General features: G+C 39.9%; 1 protein-coding gene and 2 long non-coding RNA genes across 3 annotated transcripts in view; 2 read left to right on the top strand and 1 right to left on the bottom strand.

The window, feature by feature from the left end:
• Nucleotides 1-21171, bottom strand: part of LOC140513782 (rho GTPase-activating protein 11A-like) — a 48517-nt gene that overhangs the window by 25027 nt on the left and 2319 nt on the right. The window contains exons 2-3 of the mRNA XM_072623788.1: nucleotides 5085-5119; nucleotides 1854-1924 (exon numbers count right to left, since the gene is read on the bottom strand). Of these exons, the coding sequence (XP_072479889.1) occupies nucleotides 1854-1924; nucleotides 5085-5119 (106 nt within the window). The remainder of the gene's footprint in view (nucleotides 1-1853; nucleotides 1925-5084; nucleotides 5120-21171) is intronic.
• Nucleotides 1924-20721, top strand: LOC140513852 (uncharacterized). The gene is made up of 3 exons (XR_011970394.1): nucleotides 1924-4385; nucleotides 18999-19144; nucleotides 20206-20721. It is a non-coding gene; the product is annotated as an uncharacterized lncRNA (long non-coding RNA).
• On the top strand, nucleotides 8316-15728 carry LOC140513860 (uncharacterized). Its single transcript, XR_011970404.1, has 2 exons — nucleotides 8316-8930; nucleotides 10287-15728. It is a non-coding gene; the product is annotated as an uncharacterized lncRNA (long non-coding RNA).

Here is a 21171-nt window from a genome sequence, read left to right as displayed (position 1 = left end):
TAAATCATTTCCCATTTCTATAATCTACTCATTGTTCTTGTGCTAATTTTAGTATGACCGTTGCTCTCATTCCATGACTTTCACAGCCTACTATATACCCAAGAGCCATACTATCTAAGTGTGTATACACACACACATACACACACACACATATATATATAACCTCTATACACACAGACATGTATACCCCAACAAATCTTTCTGTAATTACCATCCCATAAAATGCAACAACCTTTTTTAATTCAATTTAATTCAACATTCATTAAGTTTCCATATATGCAAGGCATCCTTAATACTACAGATAAAAAGGAAAAAAAATTCCTCCATTTCAACATATACAGCATATACACAGATGAGTATATATAAAGTAGTGTTAAGAGACAAATGATAACTAGGGTAGAGGAAAAATAGGTCAGGAAAAGTCTTATATAATAGTGAAGAAGCTAGGGCTTATAAGAGGCAAAGGTAAAGAAGGAATGTATTATACACCTGAGAGATAGTTAATGCAAAAGAATGGAGGCAGGAGACTGAGTGTATGTATCGTCAAAAGGACTAATAGCCAACAGACTGGAAAGGTAGATGGGAGGCAGATCATGAAAAGTTTTAAATGGATTTTGTATTTTATCCCAGAGGCCATAGGAAGCTCCTGAAGCTTCTTAAGTCAGACCCCTGTTTTAGGAACATCAATTGGCAGCAGCTTAGATTATGGATATAAAACAGCGAGACTTGAATCAACAAGACCTGGCAACTAACTGGACTAAAGGGATGTGGGAGGAGGGAATTTCAAAGAGAAGATAGTGGAGAATTGACTCTGAGGCTCTAAAACTAGAAAATGAGAAGAATGGTTGTGCATTCAATCAAAACAGGAAAAGTGTGAAAATGGGATAGATGTGAGGAAATACAAGTTCCATTTTTGAAAAATCAGTTTATTTTTATTTATAGGTTCTATTCATATCTCATTTAATTTACTTCTTTATTTGCTTGTCTGTGGGACCTTTATTTCTCTGCCAACATCATTTGTCCAACTCTTCGGAAGACAGAGATGATTTTTTAAAAAAATAATTCAATATGTAGAACAAAATAATGCAGACAGAACGATGCTCAATAGAAGTCTGTAGGTAATACATGTAGTATCAATGTTAAAGGGGACAGCTAGATGGCCCAGTGGATAGAGTGAGTGCTGGGCCTGGAGTCAGGAAGACTCATCTTCCTGAGGTCAAATCTGGCCTCAGACATTTCCTAGCTATGTAACCCTGAGCAAGTCACTTAACTCTGCTTGCCTCAGTTTCCGTATCTGTAAAATAAGGGGGTGAATGAAATGGCAAAACACTCCAGTATCTTTGCCAAGAAAACCCCAAAAGAGGTTATAAAGAATGAAAACAACTAAATGCCAAATAAACGTTATCTCTACAGATTACACAGCTCTCCTAGGTAAAGGACTCGGAGGATCTAAGCAGGTTCATTAACATGAGTTTTGTCGTCATTTCCCCAATACGTGAGCGTTTAGAAATCCTTTTACTAGAATGTGAAATGTGCGCATAACAAATCTGAATAACACTGTGTGATCACTATTTACAAAAGCTTGGGCATCTCAATAACATATAATTACTCTTCTCCCACAATTCTTCCCAAATATACTCATTCATTCATCCAATAAACGTTTACTGAAAGTCTGTTATTTGTCAGGCACTGTGCTAAGGGTATCATTACATTACAGGGATTTTCATTCAAATACAGATTTCAGAGTGGAATTATAAAGTCCATGAATTAAAGACCCAAGTGTGAAATATCTACTAATTTCTGAACCTTGCAATTCACCACTTAATTCTAGGCTAATTTCACACCTTTCTTACCTTGGAATGTTTCCATATTCTGGTACAAATGTCTGGGGTAGTACAGAAAAAGGTGCTCGAAAAATTTTCCCCTAAAATGTAAAAGTCATTTATTATAAGCATCAAGATAAAAATTTACAGGTATAAGCACAGAATGTGAAGACAAATTGTGATTTCAGGGAAAGAGCAAAAAAACAATTAAACTAGTTACTAATATTCTGAGATATAATTAGTCATAGTAGCTAAAAGGCAACAGACTGGTAACAGTGAGTCTTAAGAACAGAACTAGTCTCAAATACTAAAATAAATACCTTATGCCAATAATATCTATTAATTATGCTAATGAAAGAGTTACAGAACATTTGGATCAAATACTAACACACATTAAAGTATCATTATTGTATTATTTTTTAAAGAGGACTTCAAATAGGTTTAATGCTTCTCAATTTGCATCTATTAAAATGGATATTTTTTTCTGAAATCACCTTCCACAGCTCTGCAAATACTAACTCTGCATCAAATTATCTGTGTACTTCCTTGACCAATAATAGGGTAAGATGGATTAATTTTTTTGGCTGATGAATGTTACAAATTTTCTAACAAAATGTTCCAAGAGACTAGGACTAAGAAATACTGAAAGTAAACATTAAAACATTAAAAAATCCAATTCAACCTCTTCTTGTACAGTTGCTATTTCTATAATAAAATTATCTTCTTTCTTACTATTTTTCTTAACTATTTCTTAACTATTCTTAACTATTCTTAACTATTAAATATTTCTTAACTAATTCTTAACAATTTTTCCGAAGACTATTTATCACAAGAATAACTTGTGAAAGGCACCAAGATTCAGTAGTCCTGGGTATCAAGTCATGTCTCTATTAGTTATGTGGCCTCTAATAAGCCATTTCAGCCCTTTCGTTACCTCACCTGTAAAATGAGGATAATTCCACATAACTCAGAGGGAGTTTTATAAACTACATGTTGTAACAATGAGCTATTATTAATAATCTGAAATCAAATTCTGAGATCCTGGAAAAAATAACAGTGCAGATATATATACTGAAAGAATTAAGCATAAAAATTTTCTGTAAGCTCGTACGACACTTAGGAAAATGACTAACGCAGAAGACATCCCATTACTAGGACTGGAGATAAGCCATTTATAGTATTTTTTAAAAAATCAATCCATAAGCATTTATTAAGCTGTAACTATACACCAGGCACTAGGGATAAAAATACAAATAAAATAACCCCTACTCTCAAGGAACTTATGTGCTAATGAGGGAGAGAAGTACGTACAGAATATAAATAAATACAAAATAGCTAAATAAGCATTTTTGGGGGGAAGGATGGAAAATCAGGAAAGGTTGATAGTGATATTTTAGCTAAATCTTGAAGGAAAAGAGAGATGAAGCAGAGGTGAGGATGGAGTGAATTACAGGCATGTGGAGATGGCAACTGCAAAGGAAGATTCAGGACATACCTGAGTACATGGGGGACACAGAAAAGGCTAGTCGGTATGGGCTGGGGGTGGGGTTGTTTAATGAGTAACATACAATGAGGATGGAAAGACAGCTTGTGAAAGGCTTTAAAAGCTAAGTAGAGGAGTTTATTTTATCCTAGAGAGTTAACAGGGAACCAATGAAGTTTATTTTGTAGATCCCATTTGGGCTAATGGAAAATCACTTTGGCAGCAATATGTAAGATAAGACAGAAATAGGAAATGGTTTGAGGCAGGAAGTACAATTAGGAGACAAATTCAGTAATCTAAATGTGATGAAGGCTTGAACTAAGGAGGGTCAGAAAGAAACAAGACAACTGCCAACTGATTAGATATACAGGGTGAGGGAAAATGAAGAGGATAATGGAAAGTTACTAGACTTGGGATATGAGAAGACTGGTGGTGCCTTGGGGGCAAAAATAGGGAAGTTTGGAGAGCAATATAATGAGATGTTTTGGACCTGTTAAGTTTGAGATATCTCTGAGACAGGTTTGTAATATCAAGAAACTGAGATAAATCTTGGATATCAAGTTTGAAATATCCCATAGGCAAACAGTGATGCAGGCCAGAAGCTCAGAGGAGAAACTGGGACTGGCTATACAGACCTACAAGTCATCTACATAGGTTTAGGATTAGGGATATGACTGGTGACTTCACTGGTGTAGATAACTCCCAAATGAGGGCACTTATTCTACCAATAGAGACTGGCAACTTTTCTGCAAATAGTAGTGTTTAAATGCCTAGAACAATGAATAGTTAAATGACTTGCCAGGAAATCACACAAAAAGTCAAAGGCAACATTTTAATCCCAGGCTTCAAGGACAGCTTTTTAACAATGGCTCTTAATCATCTTGAATGAAAGATAATAAAACCCTAGGAACTGATGAGGTCACTGAGAGAAATTCTTTCATGCAACAAACATCTATTAAACACTTTCTATGTTCTAGGCTCCAGAGAAAGATACAGTAACAAAGATGAAACAGTCCCTGCTCAGAGAAATTACTTTTCATGGAGGTGAGGAGAAGTAGAGGGAAAAGACATAGATACACGTAAGTAAATATATACAATACAATTGAGAAGAAGCACTAACTGGAGGATGGGAAACTAGAAAAGGGTAGGTTACACTTCAGCTAAACTTTGAAACAAACTAAGGGTTTCAAGAGGCAGAAGTGTGGGAAAAAGTATTTTAGGTATGAAGGATAGCTTCTGTAAAGTTATGGAAGCAAAGAAATGTCAAATAGGCTTACTTTAACTGCACACTGCAAAAAACAGAGTAATATGTAATAAACCTGGAAAGGTTGGCTGTTACTTTTTGAAGGACTTCAAATGCCAAACAAGGCAGTTGTAGTATTTGACTCTAAACAAGATAGCAATCTTTTTGAAAAAAGGAACCACACAGTCATACCCATGCTTTAACAATCATTTGTTTTAAGTGGATGATGGATAAAACCTGGAGGGTAAAACCATGACCTACACAACAATTAGGAAGCTACGATAATAGTCCAGGGGAGAAGTTAACAGGTCAACTTGAACTAGGGTTATAGATTGAAGGATTAGAAAGATGTTTTGTAGGGGGAATCAACAAGTGACTGGGTATAGGGGTTGAGGGGAAATGAAGCGTTACAGCCGATTTCAAGTTCACAAACCAGAACGGTTAGGACAGAACTGCTCTCAAAAGAAACTTCAGAGAGGGGTGGGTGAGTACTATTTTGGAGATGTTGAACTTAAGATGCCTATGGGACACTCACCTGGAAATGTCTGAAAGGCAGATTATGATTCAGGGCTAGAATTGAAGAGAAAGATTAGGGCTAAGGTACAGATACGGGAGGTGCATAGCAATGATAGTTGAATGTGGCAAGGAGCCTAGTGCTCTTTACACTAAACAGATTAAATCAATGCCTTCAATAGAATATTTTAAAAAATGAGGGGAAGACGGAAAAATCAGTATACTGACAAATAAGTTGATTTTTAGAACACAAATATTAGTTTTTATATATTAGTCTATGTATTTGTATAAAGTGCAATTCACAAGTTTTTGTATTAGAAACTCTTAAGTGTGAACCAGTATAAAATGTTATTGCAAATAGAAGTACAACTTTAATATTGTTCTTAGCTATCTCACCTCACATTACATTCTGAAACAATTCCAGCGGCTACTTACTCTGATTTACACTTATCTCTTAAAGACATTCATACTTACTTTATATAATATAATATGACTGTTCATTCTCATATTTGAGTAATATTCTGCATGGCTGTTTGTCCAATACAATGTGTCCACTAGTCAGTTTCTACTCTACCGACAAGATCTTAAGTATTGTTCAGCACCTAAAACATAGTATATAGATGCTTGATACACGATTTTTTTAAATTATGAAATGAATTCCTTGATTTTATGAGTGGAAAAAAAATCAAGGGCTATGTCTTGCAAAGACCTTCTCCATCTGTCAATCATTTTAGTCTTCTTTATGCATCTGTAGAACATAATGCTATCTCAAAAATATTACATGGCTCACATCACATTTCTAAATCTTTTCCTTCAATTTCTTGAAATCTTTGAAATTACTATCTCATAGGTATAAAATCTTGGGTAGAGACTGAAACAACTGAAGAGACTATCATATTGGTAAATAATCAGTAGAAACAAAAAAGTGTCAATTTAACTACCTAGTTAAAAAATGTTTTATGACATAAAGCTGACAATAGCAAAAATTAGGTTTGGGCATAATCAGATTCAATTAACTATTATGCACTCAAAAACCAGCTGTAACAAATATACACAACAGGACCACATAAAAGAAGCTGTATTAATTAATCTAAGTACACACACACACACACACACACACACACACACACACACACACACACACACACACACACACTAGTATTTAACCAGAACTCCTCTTCAGTACTTAACCATTTCCACTGAACCATTCAGAAAACACCATTCTTTTTAAATGAACCACCCTTCCTGATAGCCCACAAAAGCCTCAGAAAATAATCACAAATACTCACTTAACCTCTATGAACTTCAGATTGAAAAACAGGAATAATAATAACATGTAGTGTGTGTGTATACACACACGCACACATGTATATATACAGAGAAAGATACACACACACTTCAAGGGGTTGTTGTAAGGTTCAGATAAAATCAAGTACATGGAGTAATCTGAAACCTTAAGGTACTATAGAAACATTAGTTATAACCAACAGTAAATCTTGACATCTTCACCATATGGCTTATCATGTGTAAAATCGAGAAGCGGCATGGACTAGCAAACAGTCAGAAAAACCTAGGTTCAGAATCTATTTTGTAGAATAGTTGCGTGATTCTGGGCAAATTACTGAAGCTCTCTCTGGGCCTGTTTCCTCCTCTGTAAAACCGTGAGTTAGAGGAGATAGTTTCTAAGTTTCTTTCTAGTTTTAAACATGCAGCTAAATGGGTGTGTGAACAAAGAGCGAGGTCTGGAGTCAGAAGATCTGTGTGATCCCAGACAAGTCACTTGACCGCTTAACCACTTAACCTCTCAGTTTCTTTCCCCTGGCACATAGGTAGCTCTAGAGATACGTTAGCTATCATCCTGTCCTCTTTTCTGGACAAAATTAATGCTCCACTTTCACCAGTTTGGTTCACAGTGACTCTTACTAGCCTTCGGATGTCCTCCCTCAGCCCTCTTCCCCCTGGTCTTACCCTAAAAGTTATCGCCCGAGACTCCTGCCGGCCGCGAGCGCTCTGGATCTTTAAGCCATAGGCGGCCTCGAGATGCTGCAGCAGGGTCAGCCTCACCAGCCTCCGGTGCCTCATTTCTGCGGGTGTCTCGCACCTCTCCGCCACTCCCCTCCTCCTCGTCCTGATCCCTTTCCACCCATTGACCTTCTCTAGCCACCACCTCTTCCACTTGCTACAAACCCTCGGTGTCACCACCTTCGCTTCAACTCCCTCTCGTCCACTTCCACGAGCCCCGCTGGGGCTCGGGCCTGCTCCTGCCACTTCCGTGTCTCCTACCCTCAATTCCAAGCCCTCAGGTCTGTTTGTCCACACCCCGCTCCTTCCCCCGCCACTGACCCTTCTCTAAGTCACTCCCCACGGACCCTTCCACGCTCCTCTCCGGTCACTCCCCACCGACTCGTCCACGCTCCTTCCCGGTCACTCGTCCACGCTCCTCCCCAGTCACTCCCCACCAACTTGTCCACGCTCCTCTCTAGTCACTCCCCACCGACTCGTCCACGCTCCTTCCCGGTCACTCGTCCACGCTCCTCCCCAGTCACTCCCCACCAACTTGTCCACGCTCCTCTCCGGTCACTCCCCACCGACTCGTCCACGCTCCTTCCCGGTCACTCGTCCACGCTCCTCCCCAGTCACTCCCCACCAACTTGTCCACGCTCCTCTCCAGTCACTCCCCACCGACTCGTCCACGCTCCTTCCCGGTCACTCGTCCACGCTCCTCCCCAGTCACTCCCCACCAACTTGTCCACGCTCCTCTCCAGTCACTCCCCACCGACTTGTCCACGCTCCTCCCCAGTCACTCCCCACCAACTTGTCCACGCTCCTCTCCGGTCACTCCCCACCGACTCGTCCACGCTCCTTCCCGGTCACTCGTCCACGCTCCTCCCCAGTCACTCCCCACCAACTTGTCCACGCTCCTCTCCAGTCACTCCCCACCGACTCGTCCACGCTCCTTCCCGGTCACTCGTCCACGCTCCTCCCCAGTCACTCCCCACCAACTTGTCCACGCTCCTCTCCAGTCACTCCCCACCGACTTGTCCACGCTCCTCTCCAGTCACTCCCCACCGACTTGTCCACGCTCCTCTCCAGTCACTCCCCACAGACTCGTCCACGCTCCTCCCGGTCACTGCCCACCAACCAGTCCCAGGCCTTCACCCCAGAAGACCTTTCCCCTAGACTCGCAGTCTCTATTTCCGGTCCCTCGGGTCTGCGGCTCTTGCGGCCCCCCGCTCGTCGCCCGTCAGGCCCTAGGCTAACGTCGCCCCAGACGCCGGAGGCCCGGCGGGCCCTGGGCCCTGGCTCCGCCGCGGACTCCTCGAGCTCCCCTCCGGACCGGTCTCGCACGCTCAGGCACCGCCCTCCGTCAGCCGGGCTGTTACCCCATCCCGGGCTGCCCACTCCGGCAGACCGGTCGCCCCCACAATCCAAATCCCAAAGCCGCGGTCTCCCGCCTCCCACTCCGCCTCCGCCGCCTAGCCAAGCACTCAGCTCCCGCTCCGCCTCCGCACCCCAGCCGAGAACTCAGCTTCGGGCCGAACGCAGCGGCTCAAACGGCAGCGCCAACGTTCGACCCGCTCTCTGATTGGGCCGCGCCATTCACAATCAGAACCCCTCCGCGGGGGCCTAACAATAGCCTGATTCGGCGGTAACGCCGTCAGCAGAACCGAAAGGGGGGAGGGGTGGGGGGAGAAAGGTAGAGCCCGGTCCTACGGCTAGTCCGACAGGTACTGCGCGTGAGCTCCCTGTAAGGGCGGAGATCCCTGGTGGACCATGGTCAGGGCCGTGCAACTCAGACCATTAATTAAGGGCTAGGCGCAGGGCGGGGACTCCACCCACGTGCTCCCGTCCCGGGCAGGACGCCGAGGTTTGGACCGGGCTCCTGCAGCCTTGAGCGCTACACCGCCCTTAAGGCCCCTCCATGGTCGGGGGGGGGGGGGGGCAGGGGGGAGGCTGGAGGTGCCATGAGGGGGTGCCTGATCATGCGCGTGCCATGCAACCCCTTTGAGCCCCAGCTTCTCCCCTGTAAAGCGGGGTTCGGTGTGGTCTCCAAAGACAAGGGAAGGCTCCAAGCTTAGGCTTGTATTAGAAGGTGTGGGGAGACAGACTTGGGGGCCACTAGAGGCTTATCACAAATACCCAGAGGTGATCCGCAGGGATGCTGCTCCCCACAATCCTGCAGCCCCACGCAGCGTGCTGGTCCAAAGTCCCGCCTTGCAGCGCTCTCAGGACAGGTTGTCAGGCGTGTCCAACCCTTCATGACCCCTCTCTGGGGGTTTTGGCAAAGATACTGGAGGGATTTGCCATTTCCTTCTTACTCATTTGACAGAGGTGGAAACTGAGGTCCATGAGGTTAAGTGACTTGCCCAGAGCTAGTAAGCAATCTAAAAGCCTCTAAAGCCCTTTTCAAAGGAGAGATTTTAATATCCCAAACGAAGCCTGGAAGGAAACGTAAAGGCAGTGCCCATTAGACTTTTCTCCAGGGATCAGTCTTGTGCAAAGCACTTTGGGGAAAGAAAGGAGCTGGAAGAAATTGGGGATTTAAAAATTTGTGACCAGAGAGATACGACTTATCTTATCTCTGAGAGAGGTCTGCTCGAGTGGAGGCACCCAAAGAAACTGGGGATTATGTACTCAAACCTCTTAAACTAGCCTAAGAGCTACTTATCTTTTTGCAGCTCTACGGGAAGATATGCTGGCAGTATGGGAGGTCTCTGCTCAACACACCATTTCTCTAAGCACCACTAGGCAGAATTTACTTAGGCTCCTGTTAGCTTATGGAGGTAGCCCAACTCTAACTCTGCCTGCCCCAAGAGTTGGCGGTGTTGATTAATATCTGGTCTAATATTGTAGGAAAACCACCTGATTTGAAGTCTATGTGGGAGTTCAAAGTGCATCTCTATTACTACTTGTATGGCCACGGACAAACACTTAACCTCTTTGGGCCTCAGATTCCATCTTTAAAATGAAACAGTAGAACCAGTTGATTCTATGAGCTTTTTAAGGTCTCTTCTAGCATTAATAGAGTTCGAATTCAGCTTGCCCACCTATACTCTGTAAAGGAGATATCATCAGTCTCCTAAGAGGAGGTAGGATGGAAGCCAAATGAGGTTGGGTGGTCCCTGGGGGAGATCAACTGGAGTTCTTAAAAGCAACAAAGGGTGGGAAGCAGCACTTTATTAATCATTATTGTTACTCATTGTTGTGATTTCTAAAACCACAGGTAAATTAAGGCATTTTCTCTGGCTGTCTCCCGTCCTTGGAATGCTATCCTTCCTCCGCTTCACCTACTGACTTCTCGGACTTCTCAACGAAAATTCCATCTTTTTTTTCCTATTTTTAAAATATATTTATTTTTCGTTTACAACATTCAGTCCCACAAGCTTTTGAGTTTTAAATTTTCTCCCCCTCCATACGCTCCCCAAGATGGCATGCAATCTGATATAGGCTGTCCATATACATTCATATTAGACATATTTTCATTTTAGTTATATTGTAAAGAAGAATTATAACCAACAGAATGAACCATGAGAAAGAAGAAACAAAACAAAAGAGAGACAGCAAATAGTCTGCTTCCATCTGCATTCAAATGCCACAATTCTTTCTCTGGATGTGGATAATATTTTCCATCATGAGCCTTATGGAGTTGTCCTAGAACCTTGCCTTGCAAGAGCCAAGTCTATCAAAATTAGCCTTCACACAATGTAGCTATAACTGTATACAGTGTTATCCTCTTTCCACTCCCCTCATTCAGCTCATATTCCATCTTTTATAAGGAGGTTTTCTCAACCTCAATTCTAGTACCTTCTTTCTGGTAATTATTTCTTATTTGTCCCATATATAGCTTCTTTGTATATATTTGTTTACATGTCTCCTTAGAAGATTCTTGAGGGTAGAAGCTGTCGTTTGCCTTTTTGCATCCCCAATGCTTAGCATAGTGCCTGACATATTATAGGTGCTTAGTAAATGTTGATTGATTGTAAATTGGGAAGTGAGGAAAAAGAGTTCTCTAAAGTAGGCATTCTTAAGCTGGAGTCTGAAGTTTTGTCTGTTTTTACTATTTTGAAATTTGTATTTCAAAATAATGGGTTTTATTTGCAATCCCTATGTATTTTATTTTATGCATTTAAAAACATTATTCGGAGAAGGGGTCCATAGGCTTCACTAGATTGCCACACACAAAAAGTTAAGAACCTCTGCTTTATAAAGAAAAAAACTTATGAGGAAGCATCCTGTCCCAGTTTCCTGATTATCTCAGTTGTAAAATCCCTGTTCATGACTTTTTTGAGGGGACCATTTTTCTAAATTGCAAAGGGAGAGAAAACAGTTTAGAATCAGTAAAAGTGCTTTGCAATTTCCCAAATAGAATCCAGTTTGATTTCTTCCTCCTATCCAATTCTGGGTTTAGGCAATTGTTTATGTCCAGTGTCTATCACAAAAAAAAAAAAAAAAAAAAAAAAAAAAAAAAAAAAAAGATGGATTAATTCCATGTGCCATCTCTCCAGTTAAGTATCATGATCTTGATCTGTGCAATATACATGCTTCATCCATGTCTGTGTGGACTGCTAAGACAATCTTTTAAGAAGCTATTGAGTATCTTGGTTCATTCATTCAACAAAGAATTTATCAAATACCTATGAACTGCCCCCACTACATTATATGAGTCCCTTCCCTCAGGCAACTTACAGGCTATTAGAGAGAAACATGGGTCTTTTCTCAGGCTTCATGCTTCTTGACCTCTCTGTAAACTTTGAGCCTGTGTTTACCTTCTTCTCCTTTTCTGGGATACTTTCTTCTGGTACTCCTCCTTCCTAATTGACCACCCCTTTTGCTCTTCTTTGCTGGAGCTTCATCCAAATCATACCCACTTACCACAGATGTGCCATAGCTATCTGTCCTGGGCCCTCTTCCTCTTCTTTTACTTGGTGATTTTGTTAGTTTCCATGGATACAATGATTATTTCTATGCTGGTGATTAAGAAAAATCTACTTTATCCCACATTAACCTCTCTTCTGACCTCCAGTCTTACATCTCCAGCTGCCTATTATTGGACATCTCAAACTGGACATCCCATAGATATCATAAACTCAGCATGTCCAAAACCGAACTCATTATCTTTACCTCCAAACTGAATCCTCTTCCTAACTTTCCTTGTGCTTTGTAGAGTGTCACTAGTCTTCCAGTCACTTAGGAAGAAGGATTGGTCCAAATCTGAGAGGAATTTGCCTGTATTACAACCCTGAGGGGAGCAGTTGTACCATCTGGCAGTTTCCTTTTTAAAATAATTATTATTGTTATCCAGCTGCTAGGTTCAGCTGTTTACATGCTGTCAAAAGAGTACAAGTGATGTCGCTGTTTTTCAATTTCAGTGCCCTGGGCCAAACTTGATTTTCCACACCTTGGTTATAACACTGCCTTGTGCTGTTTCACTTTGTTTTTTATTAACGTCTGATAAAGTAACAAATGGCATACTTATCAAATTTTCAGATGACAAAGTTAGAAAGAATAACTAACATATTGGAGGACAGGTTTGAGAAAGATCTCTTTAGTATAGAACTGTTGTGGTTTCATGATAATGTTGTGGTCGAACTATCTCAAAAAATTCAGTCAGACCATCTCTAATCCAAGCATAGACATTTCTTGAGATTGATGCTTCCTAGGAAGCCCAAGAGGGCCCAGCAACTTCAGAGAAAGCAAGATGGATTTTTATAGGGTAAAGATGCGATTACGTAACAAATTATGAATATTAAGAAGACAGGAGGAGTTTGTTATGGATTAGGTTATAGGGGAGGAGTCCCAGCCACGGTCGAATTGTGTATGCAAATACCTACAATGCATACAGAAAAATCCATGGCAGGGTATGAATGTATGATAATGACATAATGGGCCTCTCTATGTCATAGGTTCACCGAAAGGATAGATTTTGCTGTTACCGAGCAGGTGCTTACTTAGAGAAAGTTCCTTCTGTTGTTTTGGGGTCCACATCCTGCATGGGCATCCTGGTGGTGCTGCTTTCTGATTGGCCAAGGATGGTCCTGTCTGAGACTAGATGGATGTGGTTGTGGTTGAGTGCATGAATACACCTGCTGTTTCTGTGGGAAGTATGAGGAATGGGTCTGGAACCAGTGACTGGCTAGAGACAGTGACTGGGATCTCATCTCAGGGACACTGCTGCTGTTCTGTGAGACATAGGAGTTCATGGACACACCTGTTCCAGTGAGCAGTGAGGCATATATAAAGAAGTTCGGATATTGAGTTAGGGATGGGGGAGTGGTGAAGTAGGGGTAATGGGACTGTAAGGAAGTTAGAATATTGGGGGTGGGGGCAGCTTTATTAGGATTCCATCCAAACTGACAACTTACTCCTCTACTCAGTTCTCTGGAAAAACAAATGAAACTTGTGAACCATCCTTCACTTAACAGCAATTTCTTCATGCCTTGTAGCTTCCTTTATAGCAAGAATGGAATCACCTCCCTGATGTCATGGTCCTCTTGGAGAATGAGGGACAAACAATGACAAATTTTGATCCCTGAAACTTTTTTTTTCCCTTAAGCACCTGACAACGCCCAATCACTCTGGCCCTCATTGACTAGAGAATGATAGGTCCCAGGCCACTCCCTACTTGGTCATTGTTTGGATCCTGATGGTCTCAGAGTGAACGTAGACAGCAGTGAGGAGTCAGACAAGAACAACAAAGTTTTCAGATCAGCGTTACAAACATTAATCTGTTGGTTCTCTAAATGTGTGATCTTGTCTAATGAGTCAATATATTGAAACAACTGACTTGCATTTATACTGACACTATTGGTTCTTGAAGAGGATCATGACTCCAGGAAAATGATGCTACCACAGGCAAGTGAATTGGATATAGGGAGGGAGGGCTGTGCCAAGTCACCAGCCTCACTTTCTTCTCCAGAGCCATCTATAGATCAGGATGACTAGAGATGGCCCTAGATGCAGTAGAGACTTTGGCCTTTCTAAGCTAAGGTCTTTAACAGGTCTCAGTTTGACTGAGGCAATGCCTGTTCACTGATAAAGAAATGAGGCAGAGAATGGGCTCTTTACCTCGTCAAAAAAAAAACAAAAAACCCAAACAAACCCCAGATCCCAGTCTGGAAGGGAAATGAACAAAATTGTTTGGTAATTCAAACATTCTTTCACCTTGTCATTTTTTAGGGCTAGGGTGAAAACTGATCTTTTCCAATCCTGTGGCTACTGTTGAGTTTTTCAAATTTGCCAACATACTGAATGGAACACTTTAACAGCATCATCTCTTAGAATTTTAAATAATTCAACTGAAATTCCATCACCCTTACTAGTATTCCTGTTAGCAATTCTTCTCCTTCTCCAAGATGTCTGGCTCTAGATCAGTAACCATATCATTATCACTGAGGTTAAAGATCTTTCTTGAATACTCCTTCTGTATATTCTTGCCACCTCTTTTTTTATCTCTTCTACTTCTCATAAGTCCCTACCATTTTTATTTTTTTACCATATCCATTTTTGCATGAAACATTCCCTTGATATATCTACTTTTCTTGAAGACATCTCTTGTCTTTTCCATTTTATTGTTTTCTTCTATTTCTTTGCATTGTTCATTTAAGAAAACCTTATCTGTCCTTGGTATTCTCTGGAATTCTGCATTCAGTTGGACATATCTTTCCTTTTCTCTTTTACCTTTCACTTTCCATCTTTCCTCAGCTATTTGTAAAGCCTTATTAGACAGATATTTTGCTTTCTTGCTTTTCTTTTTCTCTGGGATATTTTTGTCCCTGCCCCTGTACAATATTGTGATCCTCTGTCCATAGTTCTTTAGGCACTCTTTCTACCAGCTCTAATCCCTTAAATCTATTCATCACCTCTACTTCGTATTCTTAAAATATATTGCTTAGGTCATACCTATGGGGTCTGATGGTTTACCCTACTTTCTTCAATTTAAGTTTAAATTTTGCAACAAGAATCTCACGATCTAAGTCACAGTGAGCTCTAAGTCATGTTTTAATTGACTATAGAGTTTCTCCACCTTTAGCTGCAAAGTATATAATCAGTCGGATTTCAATATTGACCATCTGTGTTGTCCATGTGTAGAATCACCTTTTGGATTGTTGTAAAAAAGTGTTTGCTCTGACCAGTGAGTTATCTTGACAAAACTCTATTAGTCTCCGTCCCACTTCATTTGTACTCCAAGACCAAACTTACCTGTTATTCCAGTTATCTTTTGATTTTGTGCTTAAGCATTCCAATCCCCTGTGATGTAGGTGACATCTTTTTTGGTTGTTGTTTTTAGAAGATGTTGTAGGTCTTCAGAGAACTGAGCAGTTTTGGCCTCTTTGGAATCAGTGGCTGGAACATAGACTTGTAGATCTGAAAACTACGTGATGCTTAACTCACTTGATCCCTTTCTCATGCTCCCATCACCATCATCACAGAAATGGAAGGGGGCCACATATTAGTCAGGACTATTTTGCATTTTTACCTCTTTGGTGCCTGGGTCACCATGGCCAAAGAATTCATCACTTTATGGCCAAACTTCTGGTAATGTCTCCTCATACTTTGCTGTTCCTCATGGAGCAGACACAATCTGTTATCCAAATCATACTCAAAGTTTTTCCTGGTTGTTTGAATATGCCAATGCTTATGCTACCTGACATAGTCTTCAAGAACCCAGTGTTACCTCCATACCATGATGCAGCATCACACTATGATTTCTGTAGAGGAATGCGGAGACATAAAAAATAAGAAATATTATTTGCTTTAGATCTCACTATCTGTTAAGTCCAGTAGGTATTTAGGGAGACTACTTGAGATAGGTTGTGATCCCCAATCAGATACTGTACATGGTTCATGAGAGGACTGATATTGTCTGTGGGTAAATAGAACAGAAAGTATTGTGATGAGGTCTCTCTATGCTTTAAGCATTTTTAATCTGGGGAGTACATAATAGGGAATCTGTGTGAAAAAATGTTGTTGCATCTTTTCTTCCAGTTGAGGAGGGAAACGAGAGGAGGGGGGGGAAAGCACAATTCAAGGAGAGGAAAGAAAGTTAGAGATGGCTGGGTGAGGAGTTTAATTACCCTGGCCATCTAAGACCCTGTCATACTGTTGCCCCCTGAGACTTTACCTTGAGCCTAGACTGTAGAGGACTTGACCAGAAGTCTGGTAAAGCAGAGGAAGGCAGTGGAGTTAGACTGAGGAAGCTGCCTGATCAAACTGCCAATCCAGAAACATATGGCTGAGATAAAATTGCCAGTAGAATCCTTGTGTATATGTGAGTGCCCATGTTTTTGTGAAGGAAAGAAAGGAAACTAGCAATGTTGTGCCTTTCTAGTTGAAAATAGGTAAGTCTTTAAGAATTACACATAAACAGCCCACTCTAATGCATTCTCTCTTCTCACTGAGGCTCAAGTCACTCTATTTTGTCCCAAATAATAAATATGTGCCTGAGGAAGATAGCATATAACTTCAGGTATGATTTAAAAAAAATTCCACTTTCAAAATAAATAAAATAGAAGGTATTTAAATTGCTAAAATATTTCTGAATCGATTAAATAACAGTTCTTATACAGGTTAACTGTGGATTATTTAAGCAAATAAGTTCAAAATCTACTTAGGGCAGGCATTCTTAACCTTTCTGTTTCAAGGACTTGGGTAGTGATCTGGTAGAATCCTGGTCCCCTTTCTCAGTATAATGTTTTTAAATGCACAAAATGAAATACATATGATTATGAAGGAAACAAACCATATTGAAATAAAGTTAACAAAATATTTAAAAGAAAAGAAAGCAACTTCATGGACCCCAGGTTAAGAACTCCTGACTGGGGTCATGAGCTTTTCTAATTGTTGAAGAGAATGGATTTTGCCTCTCTTCCAATTAACTGCCCACTTTTTCATTGAATTCCACACCTGTGAAATGGCCCACTATACTTGGATAGAATTCCAAATAAATTTTATGATCCATGAGGAACTGTGTCATTTTTCATCTTTGCATCTTGAGCATGTAACACTCATAGTAAATGCCTGAATAAATGCTGTCGATTCATCTTAGTATCCTAAAGAACTGGAACAGTGTCTTGTCCACTGTAGGCGGTCAATAACTATTGATGACAACGATGTCCCAGAAGAGGTTTTGTATGAATGGCCACTATGTTCACCAGTGGATCTCCCATTGTTTATGAGGAGTGTATGTGTTCTCAGTGTTTCCATTCACTATACTATCCACTTATATAACCAAGCTAGATCATCTAGTAGTAAAGTTAAATAGAATTAACAATGATAAGCAATAGAAGTTCATATCTCTGTCATTTACACAAGTCATTTAACTTCTTTAGGTCTTGATTTCTTCATCTGTAAGGTGACAAAGTGTTTAAGGTCATGTCTAGCTCTTTGGGTTGGATTCTGTGATCCTTCAGACTCACTTTTACGTCAATTGAAGCAGAAGCATATTAGAGCCAGCTGATACTTTGACAAACAATTGTTAAATGATCAGTGCGAGCCCTTACAACTCAGAAATCAGCAAATACTACAAATCAGGACTTGATTTCATGTTCTGTCTAGACATAAGAAAGTGATGGAGAAAATATTAATAATGTTAATAATGTTAACAATGTCCATAAATATTAATGATGCAAATTAAACTTTAAAGTGTCATGCACACTTCTTTTTCCTTAGAAGACTGGTAGTTAAACATTTACCAGCACACAGTAAACAGGTTTTGCCAACACAATAGACGTCTATGTCAATTTTCACTGAATATTCTGCCGTGTAAGCAGGTCAGATTTTTGTGAAAAGCAATCCCTGTAGCTTCTATCTCTTGGACTAATCATCTTTTTTATCTTTTCTCATAGTTTTTCCTTCCTTCTTATCTCTTTAAAACCTGACTAAAAGTATGTCTTTTCTACCTGACCCTTTCCTTAAGTTTTCCTTCATCATTTACTTGCATGACACTCAGTGTAAGTAACAAACTCTGATTTGCAGGTCATTGTGGTGGGTACCACTGGAAAGGCTTTTGAGGAGCACAGTCTTCTGGATCTTAAAGAACAAAAAAAAGGAACTAGTTTGCACAATCTATTTCTCATGTTTTTTTACTCTACATAAGACAGAACCTGTTATCTTACTGAATTTGAGACTATTTCCTTTTTATTTTGCTTTCTCAGCATTTCATAATTTGGCTGACTGTGCCACACCTATTTCTAATAATAGCATCCAGCATTTATATAGCATTTTAAGGTTTGCAAAGTACTTCACAAATCTTATCTCTTTTGATCCTCATAACTCTGGGAGGCATATGCTATCATTATCCCCATTATATAGATAAGGAAACAGGTGGAGAGAGGATAAGTGACTTACACACAGTGTAAATAGGATTAAAACTCAGGTCTTCCTGACTCCAAGTGCAGTCCTCTTTCCACTAGCTATCTAGGTTTTAAGGGTTTGACATAATAAATACAGTAGAGAAAAGCTGTAAGGAGGTCAGAGGCTTGTGCCTGGACTTTTTGGGAATTCTCAGTGAATAAAGTTTTGGAGAGATACCTAGAAAAGACACGTTTTAATGTGACTATCTCCCTAAAAAGATGCTAGAGGTGATCACCTATACTCCACACTTTTTGGATGCTGTGACCATTTTCTCCTTAGGCTTATAGTCTAGGAAATGCGGAAGATAAAAGTGGAGAAGAGTTGGGTGTATCCTAGTTTTAGAGCTAAGATGACTTAATCAAACCTCAGTATCATGATTTAGCAATGATAATTATAAAATAAAATAGTCTAGAATTTTCTGACAAACTCATCAAACAAAAAAAGTAGACTTTACATGTTTTTTAAAATGCCTATGAAGAAGCAGAGACTCATCTATCCTCTGTACGTTACAAATGCCCAAACCAACAAATCCTGAAATTGAAGACCATTAGTTAAGTTGGACTTGTCTCTCTCTATTGCATAGAACAGATGACCAGACTCATACAATTGACTTTGCAAGTCATGGCATCATGTTCCTGATGTCAAGGTCCTCTTCAATAATAAAGGACAAATCACATACAATACAAGGCCAGATGACACTTGGAATCAGAAGACACAAAAATTTAGGAGGTAAGAACTTAAAGGACTATATATATTAAAATAGGTCAAGAAAAATTATTTTGTGATAAACAATAAAACTCCATTAAAATGATGATGTCAAGGCAAATTCATGCTACATACAGGGTTTTTTTTTTTTTGTATTAGTATAGATTTACTCTGTGCTACATGATCTGACACCATGAATGACTGAATTTGTAGCGTATATAAGGGCGAGATTTTATTTTCATTATGGGCATGAAGAATTTTTCCCCCTTAAAACTGATTGTTTGGAAATGTAAACCTGTACTTAGAATCATTTATTTACAGCTAGAAGGGGCCTGGAAGGTCATCTAATCTAACCCTCTTTTTACAACTGAGAAAACTGAGGCACAAAGGAATTAGGTGACTTGTCCAAGATCATACAAGTAAGAAGTGACAGTGAGAATTTGAACCCAGATTCTCTGAGTCTAGAACCAGTGCTCTTTCCACCATACCAGGCTACTCTCAATGAATTAGACTTATTTTTCATTACCTTTGTTTTTGATGAATAAAAAATGAGATCTATTATGAATTTGCTTTTCTAGGACTGAGTATTGTACAAAATCATTTTTATTTTGTAAGCAACAAAGGTGATACCTGCCTTCATGATTCATTCCTGTCATCCAGCACAGAAGTTCACCTCTCACCCACCTCACCCCCCACATACACTCACAAACTCTAAAAAGAAATGATTTTTTTTTCCAACGTAGTGTTCTGGATTAGTCATTTCTGAGATATGATTCCTTCATAAGATTCATTGTAGACAATGCTACTTCCCAACATTACCTCTCAGACAGAACAGTTGTATCTCTGCTAGTATATAAAATATCCTTTATATATAGTACATAGTAGTAGTATAGTAGTATGCTGTCTGAAATATTTAGTACATAAAACAAAATCTTTAAGCAGACAGAAAGGGAAATGCCCTTGCAACACATTTAATTTCTATCTTTGGTGTTAAGATAATTTTTCTAGATAAATTGTTTTTGATTCTGGAGTGTTAGAAAGTCTGGAGATATGTCACCATTTCTCCATATATTTATTTAACACAGTGTTCCAACAGAGAGCTTCAATTTGGAAGACAGAGGCAGAAGACCAGGACTGCGATCCTAACACATAATCAGATCGGAGCTAAGAGCCTGAAAGTCTCATACTCCTGAGTCCTAGTTAGAAACTGCACAAAGATAAGGAAATGAATCGTGTTTCTAGTGTTCTCCAGTGTGGCCACTATAGTAAGGGCCTGCAGAGATCCTATTATTCAACACACATGCACCAACACACATGCACAAACACACATACAACACACACACACACACACACAACACCCCAAACTTTCATTTAACAGAGTTTGCCTTTCTATGAATTTTAGATTTCTCTAGACTGGATCCTGCAAGTTAATAGTTTCTCTCTCAAAAAAGCTATGGGATTTAAAAAAACAATGAACATTATCAAACCCATAAAATGTAAAATGAAAATGCTAAGCTCCATTGTAACCTTAAGGTTTTTCTTTTTTAAAGTGGTCACAGTTGTGAAGAAGCCTTAAATAAAATTTCATGCTCAAAATGAAACAGTAGTTTGCCAAGGAAGATTAGTTAATTCAGCTGCATTGCTTTAGACTTTAGATTGCATGCTAGATAGGGACTGAATTTGAATCATGCTCCTACTTGGGTACATTGGAAAGTTTTTCAGATAAATCCTTGGAATTCATCTCACTCTTGAAGAGTTTTCTTAATCTTTTTCATTCTAGTTGTTTTACTTATGTGGATAGACAGAAAGAAACACTCCTCCAGGGCCTATAGCGCAATTTAAACATAAAATAACACAATGGATTGATTTAATCAACTGCTTTCGTGGCAGCCTCACTTTGGGGGAAATAAACAACCATTCATAAACATCACCTAGATTTACTGCTTCAATCGGAAGATTTCATAACCGATTCTGGCCTCTGCAGTGAAAGACCTACCAAAGTCTTAACAATGAAACACTTCTGGGTTTTGTTGTAAGTGTTGTTGTCATTA

This window comes from Notamacropus eugenii, chromosome 7, assembly GCF_028372415.1.
Source record: "Notamacropus eugenii isolate mMacEug1 chromosome 7, mMacEug1.pri_v2, whole genome shotgun sequence".
Lineage (NCBI taxonomy): Eukaryota > Metazoa > Chordata > Mammalia > Diprotodontia > Macropodidae > Notamacropus > Notamacropus eugenii.
Note: the sequence above shows the minus strand (reverse complement) of the source record. Positions and strands in the feature narration are given on the sequence as shown.